Raw genomic sequence first — 17,494 nt, forward strand, 5'->3', positions numbered from 1 at the left:
ACTTGGGATATGAGGGAGTTTGTAATATTATGCCTTGGGATTCCTGAAATTTGCCAAAGATATTGAATGGAGGTGACTTTTATATGTACTGGCTTCAAACTGTTGACTCAGACAGTAAAGAATCCACCTGTAATGTGGGAGACCCAGGTTTGATCCCTGGGTCGGGAAGATCCCTGGAGAAGGGAATGGCTACTCACTCTAGTATTCTTGCCTGGAGAATTCCACGGGCAGAGGAACCTGGCGGTTCCTCATTCAGTCCATGGGGATACAAGAGTTAGACATGACTGAGAGACTCGTACTTTCACTTTTGATTCTTAGCATTTGCTGAATTTGTTGAAAATTGTGAAGTTATTATACTTTGAAATATAGTTACTAGTGTAACTGATTACACCATGACACAATGGTAACCTCAACTGTAATTATTTAGTTTATTCCTAATGAAACTGATAGTTTAGATTTTAAAATATATTTACCATACTCTCTTCTTTTGAACTTCTTTGACTAATACATCATCATGTTTTAGTAATTCAGTGTTATATATGTTGTGACCTTTTTCCACTTTCTTGCTGTTCCTTGATTTTGGATGTTTAGTGACATTATAATCAGTTGTCCATAGGAATGATATTTGTTTCATAATGTTATAAATTCTTCATAATTTTTTTCATGGCATTTATGACTTCCTTATTTCTTAGACTATAAATAAATGGGTTTAACAAGGGAATTACCAGAGTATAAAAAATAGCAACAGGTATATCTTTATCTTCATCATTAACTGAATTTGGGCGAACATACATGAAAAGAAGGGAACCATAGAAAATTGAGACAGAGAGAAAGTGGGACGCACATGTAGATAAGGCTTTGCCTTTTCCCTCTTTGGATTTCATCTTGAAAATTGTGAAAAGAATAAAAAGGTAAGAGATTATTACTGTGGTAATAGTGAAGACTAAAACTGACCCTGCGAAGATGAATATCATCAATTCATTGATATAGGGATCCACACAAGAGAGCCTGTATAGTGGAAGGACATCACACAAAAAGTGATTGATTTGATGAGACTTACAGAAAGTTAGCCTAAACAGAAGTCCTACTTCAATCATGGGATGAATATTCCCAGCTATGTAGGCCCCCGTGGTCATCTGAACGCAGAGTTTCTGTGACATCATGGTGTGGTACTGCAGTGGTTTGCAGATGGCCACATAGCGGTCATAGGCCATTGCTGCCAGGAGAAAGCAATCTGCAGTTTCAGCAAGGCAGAGAAAATAAAATTGTGCCATGCATTCATAAAGGGAAATCATTCTGTCTTTAGAAAAGAAGTTCTGTAGCATCTTGGGAGTAATGGCACTGGAACAAAAGGAGTCCATCAGAGCGAGGTTACCCAGGAAGATGTACATTGGTGTATGAAGATGATACTCTGTAACGATCAGTGCCACCAGGCCAAGATTCCCCACCATGGTGATCAGATAGATGGTAAGGAACACCAGGAACAGAAGGGTCTTCAGCTCCGGGTGATCTGTAAATCCTGTCAGGATAAACTCTGTTGTCAAGGAGTGGTTATCTTCAGTCATATCCACCTTTTCTGTTGACATAGGAATTATGGAGATAAGAAGATTTGAAATTATTATCTCAATAATTTTCTCTTCAAAATCCTCTTTTTATAAAGATTGGAGCTCTTTCTCAAGCTGTCCTTATTTCCTCTGGGAAACAGGGACACATTCCTCTATGGGACATTCATTTCTCTGTAAGTGTCAGCTTTTATGATCTTGACTCTGAAACTCAGATTTCCCAAGAATATTTTGGTAATTCTGTGGAAGATGCTTACAGTGGAAAAGGCTTGTCTTTGTGAATTTATGAGGAGTAATATATTTATCTGTGTGTGTGTGTGTGTGTCCGGCTCTTTGTGACCCCATCAACTGTAGACTGTAGCCCGCCAGTTTCCTCTATCCATGGAGGAGGCAAGGATACTGGAGTGGGTTGCCATTTCCTTCTCCAATACATATGTAGGACACTCATGTTTGATTCAGTATTCCCAAATAATGTACTTCAGTGTTTATATTAGAGGTCCTTAAAGTATCTAGTCACTTTATATATATATATGTGTGTGTGTATGCATTATATATATATATATATATATATTATATATTTTAAATTCAGCAATATTTTTCATGTGCCCTCCCAGTAGAGGGTATGTTTAAAATGTGTACACAGATATGCTTAATTTATATGTTAGGAATTTTATGAAAATCACTAAGGATTAAGGAGAGGCCTGTTCCTCTTTAAAGAAAATTACCTGGGAAAGCTAAGAAGAGAAATACCCATAGATGATCACTTCTTTGGTGCCTTTTCCCAGTGTCATGCTAAATCCATTATTCTTTTGAAGTACCCAAGATATCTAAATCCTTTCCTCCTGTATATAAAGCATAATTTTTATGTAATGATACTTAAATTTACTCAGTGCCCCAGACTGTATACCAGTCTCCATATGTTGAAAGATCAAGAATGTCTTACATACCCAACACAAACTAGAATTGCTTATGTAAAGTCTAATATTGCCTTTGTTTCTTGTGTGCATGCACAATTTCTTGTGCTTACATTTATTTATTTGTAATTGGAGGATAACAGCTTTAAAATATTGTGTTGATTTGTGCCATACATCAACATGCATCAGTCATTGGTGCACATATGTCCCCTCCCTCTTGAACCTTCTTCCCATCTGGTACCCTATCCTACTCTCTAGGTTGTTACAGAGTACTGGTTGAGCTCCCTAAGTCATACACTGAATATTTTGAGGTTTCCTGTGACTTATACTTCTATAACAGCTTGGAGAGCTATGGGAAAAGAACATGATTGATGTTAGTCCTACCTCCAGTTCAGTGACCTGGGATGCGTGAACTTGTTTCCAGTATCCTACCAAACATTCTTAATGAACCATTTGGTATCTTCAAATTGAGATTTAACTTTCAAGAACAGTTTACAAAAGATATGTGTCCCTTTCTTTTACCTGAATTAGTGTATGTACTATTTTACTCCTTCCTGGGAAAATTACGTAAGATTTTCTGAAGTATATCACAGTATGTTAAAAGCTAATAAATAAAAGCAAGCCATGCCTTTATACTTTAGTTTTCTAACAGTTAGGAAGAGAGAAAATCCTTTAAATCTTCATATGATTTATGAGAACAAATTTTGTTTTTCTTTTAAAGGCTATATTCTATTACTATTTAGTGATCTACAAGACATCTTGACTGAGTTTCAATTTTATAAAGTCTTTGGTCAAAATGGTTTATTTCAATTCCAAACTCCAGGCACTGGCCGAAAGTTTTCTTTTAGTTTAAAAATATTAAACAGCCAAGATAGGAACAACTTTCTATATGCATTCCTGAATGATATAACAGAATTATATTCTGTTCTTACCTGTATATTTCGAACTTCTACCTTATAAACAGAGGTCAGCATAAGTTGCAATACATTTTCTCATCCTAGTTCCCATAGTCTTCAGTTTTGATAATAGCTAGAATGATAACTAAATAGTTGAAATCTAGCAAAAACAAAGAATCTTCAATGATTCAGAAAAATAAATGTTAATTGACCTTAATATTAAAAGTAAAAGTGAACTAGAATATTCCTCTTACCTTGATTTCACTGAGAAGTGTTTTGTAAAACCTTCTTGTTTGCTTTATGGTTTAAGTCTACTAGAATTTCAGAATATAAACCTCTAAAGCATTTGGGATTAAAAGAATAAATTACTGGAAGGCTACTAATAGGCCAGTGTCAATAATTATTTTCCATACAATGCAAATTTAAAATTTTTATCAAATGCTAAAGGGATTTCTTTGCAATGACTTCACTATATTTCTATGGGGAGATTAGGTCACTATAACATATACTACCTAACTTTAATTAAAGATGACCTGTGGTTCAGGAAGATCCCCTGGAGGAGGAAACCCACTCCAATATTCTTGCCTGGAAAAGTCCATGGACAGATGAGCCTGGTGGGCTGCAATCCATGGGGTGGCAAAGAATCAGACATGATTTTGCCACTGAGCATGCAAGAAAAATTTAGATTAAACTGAAAGATCTTCATTAAAGTCAGTAAGGTTATTTAAGATCACCTTGCTGAATCTTACTTAACTGATCTAATTTTTACAATTCTTTGCATTCTTTGTGTAAAATATAAAATTAGCAAAAGAATCAGATTGGTTTCACCTCCTATGGGAGGAATTTATATGTTTATGGATTAATGTGGTTTATGAAATATGATTGAATTTGGAGGAATAGAAGATTCAGCCTACTGAATTCAGATTTGGGGTATCAACTTCTTCCCTCTGTGAGCTGTGATTTCATGTCCTCCTCAACGCATTTTAGAAACTTTGATGTTATTAATATTATATATTCTCACATATGAATTACTAAGACTGTTCTCTTTTCACTTAAGTCTACAGTGGCTGCGCTTGCCTTTATTATGCTGATTCCTCTTTAATTCTAATAAACACTCTTTAGCATGCTGTATATTTGTTAGTAAATCTGTAATCAGTCACTCCTCCCCCAACGTCTATGAGCTTAATAGGGAAGAGATGTCTCTCTTATATTCATTCAGTTCAGTTCAGTTGCTCAATCGTATCTGACTCTGCGACCCCATGGACTGCAGCACGCCAGGCCTCCCTGTCCATCACCAACTCCCGGAGGATACTCAAACTCATGTCCATCGAGTTGGTGATGCCACCCAACCATCTCATCCTCTGTTGCCCCTTCTCCTTCCACCTTCAGTCTTTCTCAGCATCAGGGTCTTTTCAAATGAGTCAGTTCTTCTTCACATCAGGTGGCCAAAATATTGAAATTTCTGCTTCAGCATCAGCCCTTCTAATGAATATTCAGGACTGATTTCCTTTAGAATTGACTGGTTTGATATCCTTGCAGTCCAGGGAACTCTGAACTCGTCTCCAGCACCGCCGTTCAAATGCATCAATTCTTCGGCTCTCAGCTTTCTTTATAGTCCAGCTCTCATATCCATACATGACTACTGGAAAAACCACAGCTTTGACTAGACAGACCTTTGTTGGCAAAGTAATGTCTCTGCTTTTTAAAATGCTGTCTAGGTTGGTCATATCTTTTCTTCCAGGGAGCAAGCCTCTTTTAATTTTATAGCTGCAGTCACCATCTGCAGTGATTTTGGAGCCCCCCAAATTAAAGTCTGTGAATGTTTCCATTGTTTTCCCATCTATCTGCCATGAAGTGATGGGACCGGATGCCATGATCTTAGTTCTTTGAATGTTGAGTTTTTAAGCCAACTTTTTCATTCTCTTTCACTTTCATCAAGAGGCTCTTTAGTTCTTCACTTTCTGCCATAAGGGTGGTATTATCTGTGTATCTGAGGTTATTGATATTTCTCCCGTCAATCTTGATTCCAGCTTGTGCTTCATCCAGCCTGGCAGTTCGCATGATATACTCTGCATATAAGTTAAATAAGTGGGGGTACAATATGTTCCCTTGGATTCTCTAATTTTGTTGAAGTGATCTCTCGTCTTTCCCATTCTGTTCTTTCCCCCTATTTATTTGCATTGATCACTGAGGAAGGCTTTCTTATCTCTTCTTTTTATTCTTTGGAACTCTGCAATCAAATGGGTATATCTTTCCTTTTCTCCTTTGCCTTTCACTTCTCTTCTTTTCTCAGCTATTTGTAAGGCCTCCTTATACAATCATTTTGCCCTTTTGCATTTCTTTTTCTTGGGATGGCCTTGATCACTGTCTCCTGTACAATGTCTTGAACCTCTGACCGTAGTTCTTCAGGCACGCTGTCTATCAATTCTAATCCCTTGAGTCTATTTGTCACTTCCACTGTATAATTGTAAGGGGTTTGATTTAGGTCATACCTGAATGGTCTAGTGGTTTTCCCTACTTTCTTCAATTTAAATATGAATTTTGCAGTAAGGAGTTTGTGATCTGAGTCACAGTGAGCTCCCATTCTTGTTTTTGCTGACTATATAGAGCTTCTCCATCTTTGACTGCAAAGAATATAATCCACCTGATTTCAGTATTGACCATCTGATCATGTCCATGTGTAAAGTCTTCTCTTGTCTTGGACGAGGGTGTTTGCTATGACCAGTGTGTTCTCTTGGCAAAACTCTGTTAGCCTTTGCCCTGCTTCATCTTGTACTCCAAGGCAAAACTGACCTGTTACTCCAGGTGTCTCTTACTTCTAACACTTGAATAAGATGTGACACTTTGACACACTCAACAAATATTTATCTGATGATGATAAATGATAATAATCCCTTGCTGATGTATTTGAAGTGATCTTTGATTTGTTTTTAAACAAATAATTTCCCCTTATTTTGTCAGCCCTGATGCAGCACAGTCTCTCTGTATCATGCCTTTCACTCTGCTTTCTTCTGCTCACCTCATGGCTCTTGGCCATGTGCAGTCCTTCATTCTTCCTCTGTGCACCTGCTTAATTGATTTGCTTATGTTTCCTCATCTAAAATATGTTCTTCTCAATCTCTATCACCCCAGTCTTACTCATTCTTGATCTCAAATGAGATCTCTTTCTTGAGATTTTTCTAGTCCTCCTTCTAAATTAAAAAGTTTCCTTTTTCCTAGTTTCTATGTTAATAACATGCTTTTATAATGCATGTGGCTTTATCAGATATGAATTGTATGTGTCTTGATTGTAAAAGTAGTGGCTAAATATTCACAATTCACTGGTCATGTCCTACATCTTTTGGGTTTCTGACAAGATGAGCTAGATTCTTAATACAAGCTGCATTGATCTTTCAAATTTCAGTTCTGTTTAACCTTAAATCAAGCATTTACAATATACAGGGTATTGGAAGCAACTATATGTAGAATGAACACAGTATTAGGAGTTCCTAGATTTTAGAAATGGCTCCTGACAAGAAGCTCATAATCTAGTGGGGAGAAGAAGAGTTACGTTGGTAAATAGCAGACAACTCAAGCTGTGATATAAAAAAGTACAAATATGCAGTGTGAAAATATGGAGAATGAAATGAATACAGACTTGAAGGAAGAAAGAAAGATTTTTCACTGCAAGTATCATATCAGATGAACCTTGGTGGAGAAGTAGGATCATAATACATAAAGTGCAGGTGGGAAAGCAGCAGCAGATTGGAAGCAAATGGTAAATTCTGGAAGCTGGAAGTAGCAAGACCTAATTAGAAAGTGGATAGTAAATAATGTTGGCAGAAGTTTATGCATGCATGATATAGGAGAACTTACAGGTGCTATATAGTGCATGGGAAAATGGACTGGAAATTGTTCTGTTTGGGTCCTTCCCTGATCCCTCTCTCTCAGAAAGGTCAAAACCAATGCTAAGTGTCAACTCCAAAGAGCATCTAATTATCTGCCTAACCAAATCTTCATCTTTGGTTCTGTGATAAAACTCACTGCTTCTGTCTTCCTGAGTGTTCCATCTCAATTTAAATGCTGGGTTGTGTTTCTCTCTCTCTCTCTCTGTCTCTTTTTTTTTTTTTTTTTACAGTGTTTGTGTTCCCCTTGGTTCTGTACTTGACCAACTTCTTTCATTCTTTGAATTTCCTCCAGATGATCACATCTGCTTATATATTTCAATTATATTCCATCTTCTGATGATTTCCGTATAGGAGAGAAACAAGAGTTTTTTTTTTTGCTTTAATTCAGAACCCATTTTATTGGTTTCTATGTATTGCTGTTTTATTTTTTAGTTTTATTTTCTATTGGAGTATAGTTGATTCATAATGTTGTGTTAGTTTCAGGTTACAGCAAATTTATTCAGTTATACATATCATTTTCAAATTCTTTTCCTGTTTAAGTTGTTGTTGTTCAGTCACTAAGTTGTGTCTGACTCTTTGTAACCCCATGGACTGCAGCATGCCAGGCCTCTCTGTCCCTTACCATCTCCCAGAATTTGCCCATGTTCATGTCCATTGAATAATTGATGCCATCCAACCATCTCATCCTTTGTTGCCCTCCTCTCCTTTTTCCTTCAGTCTTTCCCAGCATCAAGGTCTTTTCCAATGAATTGGCTGTTCACCTCAGGTGGTCAAGTACTGGAGCTTCAGCTTCAGCATCAGTCCTTCACGTGAGAATTAAGGGTTGATTTCCTTTAGGATTTACTCGTTTGACTCCTTGCTGTCCAAGGGACTCTCAAGAGTTATCTCCAGCATCATGATTCAAAAGCATCAATTCTTCAGTATTTGGTCTTCTTTATGGTCCAACTCTTTCATCCGTATATGACAACTGGAAAGATCATAGCTTTGACTATATGAACCTTTGTGAGCAAAGTGATATCTTTGCTTTTTAATATGCTGTCTGGTTTTATCCTAGCCTTCCTTCCAAGAAGCAAGCATCTTCTAGTTTCACAGCTTCAGTTACCCAAGAAGAGAAAATCTGTTATTGTTTCCACTTTTTCCCTTCTCTTTGCCATTAAGTGATGGGACCAGGTGTCATGATCTTAGGGTTTTGTTTTTTTTTTTTTTAATGTTGAGTTTTAAGCCATCTTTTTCACTCTCCTCTTTCGTCTTCCTCAGTTCAGTTCAGTTGCTCAGTCATGTCCAACTCTTTGCGACCCCATGGACTGTAGCATGCCAGGCCTCCCTGTCCTTCACCAGCTCCTGGAGGCTACTCAAACTCATGTCCATCGAGTTGGTGATGCCATCCAACCATCTCATCCTCTGTCGTCCCCTTCTCCTCCTGCCTTCAATCTTTCCCAGCATCAGGGTCTTTTCAAATGAGTCACTTCTTTACATCAGATGGCCAAAGTATTTGAGTTTGAGCTTCAGCATCAGTCCTTTCAATCAGTTCTCAGGATTGATCTCCTTTAGGATGGACTGATGGATCTCCTTGCTGTCCAAGGGACTCTCAAGAGTCTTCTCCAACACCACAGTTCAAAAGCATCAATTCTTCGGCACTCAGCTTTCTTTATAGTCCAACTCTCACATCCATGTATGACTACTGGAAAAACTATAACTTCTGACTAGACGGACCTTTGTTGGCAAAGTAATATCTCTGCTTTTTAATATGCTGTCTAGGTTGGTCATAACTTTTCTTCCAAGGAGCAAGTGTCTTTTAATTTCATGGCTTCAGTCACCATCTGCAGTGATTTTGAAGCCCCCCAAAATAAAGTCTGTCACTGTTTCCATTGCTTCCCCATCTATTTTCCGTTTGCATATCTGATATTGTTTACTTCTCTTGGCAATCTTGATTTCAGCTTGTGATTCATCCTGCCTGGCATTTCACGTGATGTACTGTGCATGTAAGTTAAATAAACAGGGTGACAATATACAGTCTTGTTATATTCCTTTCACAGTTTTGAATCAGTCTTTTGTTTCATGTAAGGTTCTAGCTGGGCTTCCCTTGTGGTTCAGCTGGTAAAGAATTTACCTGCAAAGTGAGAGACCTGGGTTCAATCCCTGGGTTGGGAAGATCTGCTGGAGAAGGGAATGGCTTCCCACTCCAGTATTCTGGCCTGGAGAATTCCATGGATTTATGGTCCATGGGGTCATAAAGAGTCGGACACAACTGAGCAACTTTCACTTCACTTCAAGTTCTAACTGTTGCTTTTTGACCCTTAAAGAGGTTTCTCAGGAGACAGTTAAGATGGTCTCTGGTAGTCCCATCTTTTTAAAAAATTTCCACAGTTTGTTGTGATCCACAGAGTCAAAGGCTTTTGCATAGTCAGTGAAACAGAAGTAGATGCTTTTCTGGAATTTCATGGCTTTCTCTATGATCCAATGAATGTTAGCAATAGCAATTTGATCTCTGATTCCTCTGCCTTTTCTAAACTCTGCTTGTACATCTGGAAGTTTTCGATTCAAGTACTTCTGAAGCTTAGCTTGAAGGATTTTGAGCATTAGCTTACTAGCATGGGACATGATTGCCATTGTCCGGTAGTTTGGACATTCTTTGGCACTGCCCTTCTTTGGAATTGGGATGAAAACTAACCATTTCCAGCCCCATGGCCATTGCTAGATTTTCCAAATTTGCTGACATATTGAGTGCAGCACTTTAACACCGTCATCTTTTAATATTTTAGATAGTTCAGTAAGCTGGAATTCCAGCTGGAATTCACCTCCACTAGCCTTATTGGTAGTAATGCTTCCTAAAACCCTCTTGACCTCACTTTCCAGGATATCTGACTCTGGGTGAGTAATCACACCATCATGGTTATCTGGGTCATTAAGACCTTTTTTGTACAGTTCTTCTGTATATTCTTGCCACTTCTTCCTAATCTCTTCTACCTCTGTTAAGTATTTACCATTTCTGTCCGTTATCATGCCCATCCTTTCATGAACTGTTCCTTTGATATCTTCAGTTTTCTTGAAGAGATCTCTGGTCTTCCCATTCTATTGTTTTCCTTTTTTTTTTTTTTTTTTTGCATTGTTTGTTGAAGAAGGCCTTCTTATTTTTCCTTGCTATTCTCTGTGGCTCTGCATTCAGTTGGGCATATCTTTCCCTTTCTCCCTTGTTTTTGGCTTCTCTTCTTTCCTCAGCTATTTGTAAACCTCTTCTGACAACCACATTGCCTTCTTCCATTTCTTTTTCTTTGGGATGGTTTTATTTACTGCCTCCTGTACAGTGTTATGAACTTCAGTCCATAGTTCTCCAGGCACTCTGTCTCCCAGATTTAATCCTTTGAATCTATTTGTCACTCCCACTGTTTAATCATAAGAGACGTGATTTAAGTCATACCTGAATGGCCTAGTGTCATTCCCCAGTTTCTTTAGTTTAAGCCTGAATTTTTCTTTAAGGAGCAGATTATCTGAGCCACAGTCAGCTCCAGATCATGTTTTTGTGGACTGTTTAGTGCTTTTCCCTCTTCGGCTACAAAGAATGTAATCAGTCTGATTTCAGTATTGAATATTTGGTCCCAGTGTAGAGTCATTTCTTGAGCTGTTGAAAGGGTGTTTGTTGTGACCAGTGCATTCTATTGGAAAAGCTCTGTTAGCCTTTGGCCCTGTTTCAGTTTGTACTCCAAAGCCTAACTTGCCAACTACACCAGGTACCTCTTGACTTCCTACTTTGGCATTCTAGTCCCCTATAATGAAAAGCACATCTTTTTTTTTTTATGTCAGTTCTAGAAGGTCTTGTAGGTCATTATAGAACTGGTCAACTTCATCTTCAACGTTAGTGGTTGGGGCATAGACTTGGATTGCTGTGAAGTTGAATGGTTTGCCTTGGAAATGAACTGAAATCATTCTGTTGCTTTTGAGATTGTTCTGAAGTAGTGTATTTTAGACTCTTGTTGACTGTGAAGGCTATTCCATTTCTTCTAAGGGATTCTTGCCTACAGTAGTAGACATAATGATCATCTTAGTTAAATTTGCCCATTCCTGTCCATTTTGGTTCACTGATTCCTAAGATGCTGATGTTCACTCTTGCCGTTTCCTGCTTTACCACATCCAGTTTACCTTGATTCATGGACATAACATTCCAGGATCCTATGCAGTATTGTTCTTTACAGCATCAGATTTTACTTTTATCACCAGATGTATACACAACTGTCATTTCTGCTTTGGCCCGACCACTTCATTCTTTCTGCAGCTATTGATAATTGCCCTTCACTCTTCTCCAGTAGCATACTGGATGCCTTCCAACCTGGGGTTCGGTATCCTTTTCATACTGTTCATGGAGTTCTCGCTGCAAGACTACTGGAGTAGTTTGTCATTTCCTCTTCCAGTGGACCACATTTTCTCAGAACTCTCTTCTATATCCCATCCATCTTGGGTTGCCCTGCCTTGTGTGGCTGATAGCTTCATTGAGTTACACAAGCCCATTCACCACAAGGCAGTGACCCATGAAGGGCCCTGCTTAGGTTACTGCAGAATATTGAGCATAGGTTCATGTACTAAATAGTAGGTCCTTGTAGGTTAACTATTTTAAAATAGTAGAGTGTACATATCAACTCCAATCTCTCAATTTATCCATTCCTCAACATTTTCCCTTTGGTAACAATATTTGTCTTCTAAGTCAGTTTCTGTTTTGTAAGAAGTTCATTTGTATCATTTTCTTAAAAAAGATTCTACATATAAGTGATTTTACATGATATTTATCTTTCTCTGTCTGAGTTACTTCATTTTGTGAAATCTCCAGGTCCATCCATGTTGCTGAAAATGGCCTTATTTCATTCTTTGTTATGGTGAATTATATCCTGTGGTATAAGTGTTCCATATCTTGTTTATCCATTCTTCCATGGATGGACATTTAGGTTGTTTCCATGTCTTGGCTGCTGTAAATAGTGCTGCAGTCAACATTGGGGTGCATATATCCTATTGAACCTTGTTTTTCTTCAGACATATGCTGAGTAGAGGGATAACTCTAGTTTAAGTTTTTTAAGGAACCGCCATACAGTTTTCCATAATGAATGTACCAGTTCACATTTCCACCAACAGTGTAGGAAGATTCCCTTTTTGAAACATACTCTCAAGCATTTATTGTTTGTAGAGTTTTGGATGATGGCCATCTGTGGCCATCATCCAAAACTACCTCATTGTAGTTTGATTTGCATTTCTCTATTAATTAGAAATGTTGAGCATTTTTTCATGTGTCTCTTAGCCATTTGTATGTCTTCTTTGGAGAAATGCCTATCTAGGTCTTCTGCCTATTTTTTGATTGGGTGTTTTTTTTTTTTTTTTTTTAATATTGAGCTACACGACCTATTTGTAAATTTTGGAGGTTAATCCATTGTCAGTCACATCATTTGCAAATATTTTATTCTATTCTGTGGGTTGTACTTTGATTTTGTTTATGGTTTCCTTTGCTGTGCAAAAATCTTTTGAGTTAAGTTAGGTCCCGTTTGTTTATTACTTTTATGTCTCTTACTGGAGGAAATGGATTGAAAAAGATCTTGTTGCAGTTTATGTCAAAGAGTGTTCTTTCAGTGTTTTCCTCTAGACATTATAGAATATATTGTCTTACATTTTAAATTACTAAATTTAATAATTAATAATTTAATAGTCAGTGCATTTAATAACTTTAAATTTTTTATTTAAAATTAAATTTAAGTTAATACATTTTATAATTTCATTATTGTTTTGATATTTAGTTTTTTATTATTTTCTGTCTCTATTTTTGCTTTATCAGAACCTGATGCTTTTTGTTAACACCATGAATGTATAATAATTTATCTTGGAATTAGTCTAAGTTGGTGGTATTCCAAATAACAAGCAAGACAAGTAATATTAGTGAGAAAAACTTTATTTGAGAATATGTTTATGTGTTGGATTGTCATACATGATCAACCAAACCATTTAGAAATATCAAATCCATAGTGATGTCAGTATAAATAGCATCATATTCAAGTATAGATTTTGAAATCACAAATTTATAATACTTTGTTTCAGAAAGCTTAGAGAAAATTGACTAATAATAAAGAGGAAATTGATTAGCAAATATATATTCTGTGTGATTTCATATTCAAATAAAACCTGATGAACAGACCCAAAATTCAGAATTAAATGAAGTATAAAGATTACTTCTGTCACGCAGTTTTCTTAAGAACAGGCTAGTTAATAATTGAGAACTTGGGATATGGGGGAGTTTCAAAGTTATGCTTTGGAATTCCTGAAATTTGCCAAAAATATTAAATGAAGGTGACCTTATATGTACTGACTTCAATTCTTAGCATTTGTAGAATTTGCTGAAAATTGTGCTTTATTATACTCTGAAACATAGTCTCATATATTTATTACCTCAGGGGTACTTAGTTCATTCGTGATGAAAGCTTGTAGCTTAGATTTTGAAATATATTTACCACATTCTTTTCTTTTAACTTCTGTATTTAACTAATACCTCATCATGTTTTAGTAATTTAATGTTATATACGACATGGTTATTTTCTCCTTTCTCAACATTATTGATTTTGAAAAGAGTTTAATGACATTACATTTTGAAAAGTTTGATGACGTTAAAATCAGTTGTGCATATTGGACAATATTTGTTTCCTCATGTCATAAATTCTTCTCCATATTTTTTTTGTAGTGTTTATTACTTCCTTATTTCTTAGACTATAAATAAATGGGTTTAACAAGGGAATCACCAGAGTATAAAAAATAGCGACAGGTATATCTTTATTATCTTTATTACCTGAATTTGGTCGAACATACATGAAGAGAAGGGAACCGTAGAATATTGAGACAGAGAGAAAGTGGGACGCACAAGTAGATAAGGCTTTGCCTTTTCCCTCTTTGGATTTCATCTTGAAAATTGTGAAAAGAATAAAAAGGTAAGAGATTATTACTATGGTAATAGTGAAGACTAAAACTGACCCTGCAAAGATGAGTATCATCAATTGATTGATAAAAGGATCCACACAGGAGAGTCTGTATAATGGAAGGACATCACAAAAAAAGTGGTTGATTTGATGAGATCTGCAGAAAGTTAGCCTAAACAGAAACCCTACATGAATCACAGGATGAATGTTTCCAGCTGTGTAGGCCCCCGTGGTCATCTGAACGCAGAGTTTCTGTGACATCATGGTGTGGTACTGCAGTGGTTTGCAGATGGCCACGTAGCGATCATAGGCCATTGCTGCCAGGAGAAAGCAATCTGCAGTTTCAGCAAGGCAGAGAAAATAAAATTGTGCCATGCATTCATAAAGGGAAATCATTCTGTCTTTAGAAAAGAAGTTCTGTAGCATCTTTGGGGTAATGGCACTGGAACAAAAGGAGTCCATCAGAGCGAGGTTACCCAGGAAGATGTACATTGGTGTGTGAAGGTGATGCTCTGTAACGATCAGTGCCACCAGGCCAAGATTCCCCACCATGGTGATCAGATAGATGGTAAGGAACACCAGGAACAGAAGGGTCTTCAGCTCCGGGTGATCTGTAAATCCTGTCAGGATAAACTCTGTTGTCAAGGAGTGGTTATCTTCAGTCATATCCACCTTTTCTGTTGACATAGGAATTATGGAGATAAGAAGATTTGAAATTATAATCTCAATAATTTTCTCTTCAAAATCCTCTTTTTATAAAGATTGGAGCTCTTTCTCAAGCTGTTCTTATTTCCTCTGGGAAACAGGAACACATTCCTCTATGGGACATTCATTTCTCTGTAAATGTCAGCTTTTATGATCTTCACTCTGAAACTCAGATTTCCCAAGAATATTTTGGTAATTCTGTGGAAGATGCTTACAGTGGAAAAGGCTTGTCTTTGTGAATTTATGAGGAGTAATATATTTATCTGTGTGTGTGTGTGTGTGTGTGTGTGTGTGTGTGCACGCTCAGTTGTGTCCGGCTCTTTGTGACCCCATCAACTGTAGACTGTAGCCCGCCAGTTTTCTCTATCCATGGAGGAGGCAAGGATACTGGAGTGGGTTGCCATTTCCTTCTCCAATACATATGTAGGACACTCATGTTTGATTCAGTATTCCCAAATAATGTACTTCAGTGTTTATATTAGAGGTCCTTAAAGTAAGTATCTAGTCACTTTATATATATATGTGTGTGTATGTGTATGCATTATATATATATATATATATATATTTTAAATTCAGCAATATTTTTCCTGTGCCCTCCCAGTAGAGGGTATGTTTAAAATGTGTACACAGACATGCTTAATTTATATGTTAGGAATTTTATGAAAATCACTAAGGATTAAGGAGATGCCTCTTCCTCTTTAAAGAAAATTACCTGGGAAAGCTAAGAAGAGAAATACCCATAGATGATCACTTCTTTGGTGCCTTTTCCCAGTGTCATGCTAAATCCATTATTCTTTTGAAGTACCCAAGATATCTAAATCCTTTCCTCCTGTATATAAAGCATAATTTTTATGTAATGATACTTAAATTTACTCAGTGCCCCAGACTGTATACCCGTCTCCATATGTTGAATGATCAAGAATGTCTTATATACCCAACACAAACTAAAATTGTTTATGTAAAATCTAGGATTGCTTTTGTTTCATCTGTACATGAACAATTTCTTGTGTTTACATTTATTTGTTTTTAATTGGAGGATAACTGCTTTACAATATTGTGTTGATTTCTGCCATACATAAACATGCATCAGTCATAGGTGCACATATGTCCCCTCCCTCTTGAACCTCCCTCCCATCTCCCACTAGGTTGTTACAGCATCCCTCTAGGTTGTTACAGAGTACTGGTTGAGCTCCCTAAGTCATACACTGAATATTTTGAGGTTTCCTGTGACTTATACGTCTGTAACAGTTGTGGAGAGCTATGGGAAAAGAACCTGATTGACTCCAGCCCTGTCTCCAGTTCAGTGACCTAGGAAGGGTGAACTTGTTTTCAGCATCCTACCAAACATCCTTAATGAATATTTGGTGTCTGAAAATTGAGATATAATTTTGAAGAGCAGTTTACAAAGAATATTATTGAAATTCATTGTTTAAAAAAATTTGTGTCTCTTTTACCTGAATTAGTGTATCTACTATTTTACTCCTTCCTGGGAAATTTATGTAAGATTTTCTGAAGTATGTCACAGTATATTAATGCTAATAAATAAAAAAGCAAGCCATGCCTTTATATTTTAGTTTTCTAGCTGTTAGGAAGAGAGAAAAGCCTTTAACTCTTAATATGGTTTATGAGAACAGATTTTGTTTTTCTTTTAAAGGCTATGTTCTGTTGTTATGTAGTGATCTATAAGAACATCTTGACTGAGTTTCAGTTATATAAATTCTTTGGTCAAAATGGTTTATTTCAATTCCAAACTCCCAGCACTGGAGGGTAGTTTCCTTTAATTTTTGTTTTAAGATATTAAACATATGATACTTATTGTACAGCTAGGATAGAAACGACTTTCTACATGCAGTCCTGAATGATATAACAGAATTATATTCTGTCCTTACCTGTGTATTTTGAAATTCTACCATATAACCAGAGAGGTCAGCATAAATTGCAATAGATTTTCTCATCCTAGTTTCCATAGTCAGTTTTGAGAATAGCTAGAATGATAACTAAATAGGTGAAATCTAACTTCAACAAAAATGCTCAATAATTCAGAAATTAAATATTAATTGACCTTAATATTAAAGGTAAAAGTGAGCTAGTATATTCCTCTTACCTTGATTTCACTGAGAAGTGTTTTGTAAAACCTCTTTGTTTGCTTTATGGTTTAGGTCTACTAGAATTTCAGAATATAAACCTCTAAAGCATTTGGGATTAAAAGAATAAATTACTGGAAGGCTACTAATCGGCCGGTGTCGGTAATTATTTTTCATACAATGCAAATTTGAATGTTCCATCAAATGCTAAAGGGATTTCGTTGCCATGATTTCACTATATTTCTATGGGGAGATTATGTCACTATGACATACACTACCTAACTTTAATTAAAGTGACCTATGGTTCAGGAAGATCCCTGGAGGAGGAAATGTCAACCCACTCCAATATTCTTGCCTGGAAAAGTCCATGGACAGTGGAGCCTGGTGGGCTATAGTCCATGGGGTACCAAAGAATCAGACATGACTTGGTGACAGCCTGCATGAAGAAACTAGATCAAAGTAAATGGCTTCCCTGGTGGCTCAGCTGGTAAAGAATCTGCTTGCAGTG

At 36.7% G+C, this 17,494-nt stretch overlaps 2 protein-coding genes across 2 annotated transcripts; both read right to left on the bottom strand.

Annotated features, from left to right (window-relative positions):
• Positions 1-638: 638 nt before the first annotated feature.
• Positions 639-1,565, bottom strand: LOC136152464 (olfactory receptor 5K3-like). Its single transcript, XM_065913770.1, has one exon. The coding sequence runs from the start codon at positions 1,563-1,565 to the stop codon at positions 639-641; it is 927 nt and encodes a 308-aa protein (XP_065769842.1).
• A 12,332-nt stretch (positions 1,566-13,897) lies between these two features.
• Positions 13,898-14,863, bottom strand: LOC136152321 (olfactory receptor 5K1-like). Its single transcript, XM_065913622.1, has one exon. The coding sequence runs from the start codon at positions 14,861-14,863 to the stop codon at positions 13,898-13,900; it is 966 nt and encodes a 321-aa protein (XP_065769694.1).
• Between the last annotated feature and the right edge of the window lie 2,631 nt (positions 14,864-17,494).

The sequence above is a fragment of the Muntiacus reevesi genome, chromosome 21, assembly GCF_963930625.1.
Source record: "Muntiacus reevesi chromosome 21, mMunRee1.1, whole genome shotgun sequence".
Classification (NCBI taxonomy): Eukaryota; Metazoa; Chordata; class Mammalia; order Artiodactyla; family Cervidae; genus Muntiacus; species Muntiacus reevesi.

Excerpts from the sequence above, each read along its gene's own strand:
- LOC136152464 (XM_065913770.1), bottom strand. The coding sequence starts at position 1,565 with ATGACTGAAGATAACCACTCCTTGACAACAGAGTTTATCCTGACAGGA.
- LOC136152321 (XM_065913622.1), bottom strand. The coding sequence starts at position 14,863 with ATGACTGAAGATAACCACTCCTTGACAACAGAGTTTATCCTGACAGGA.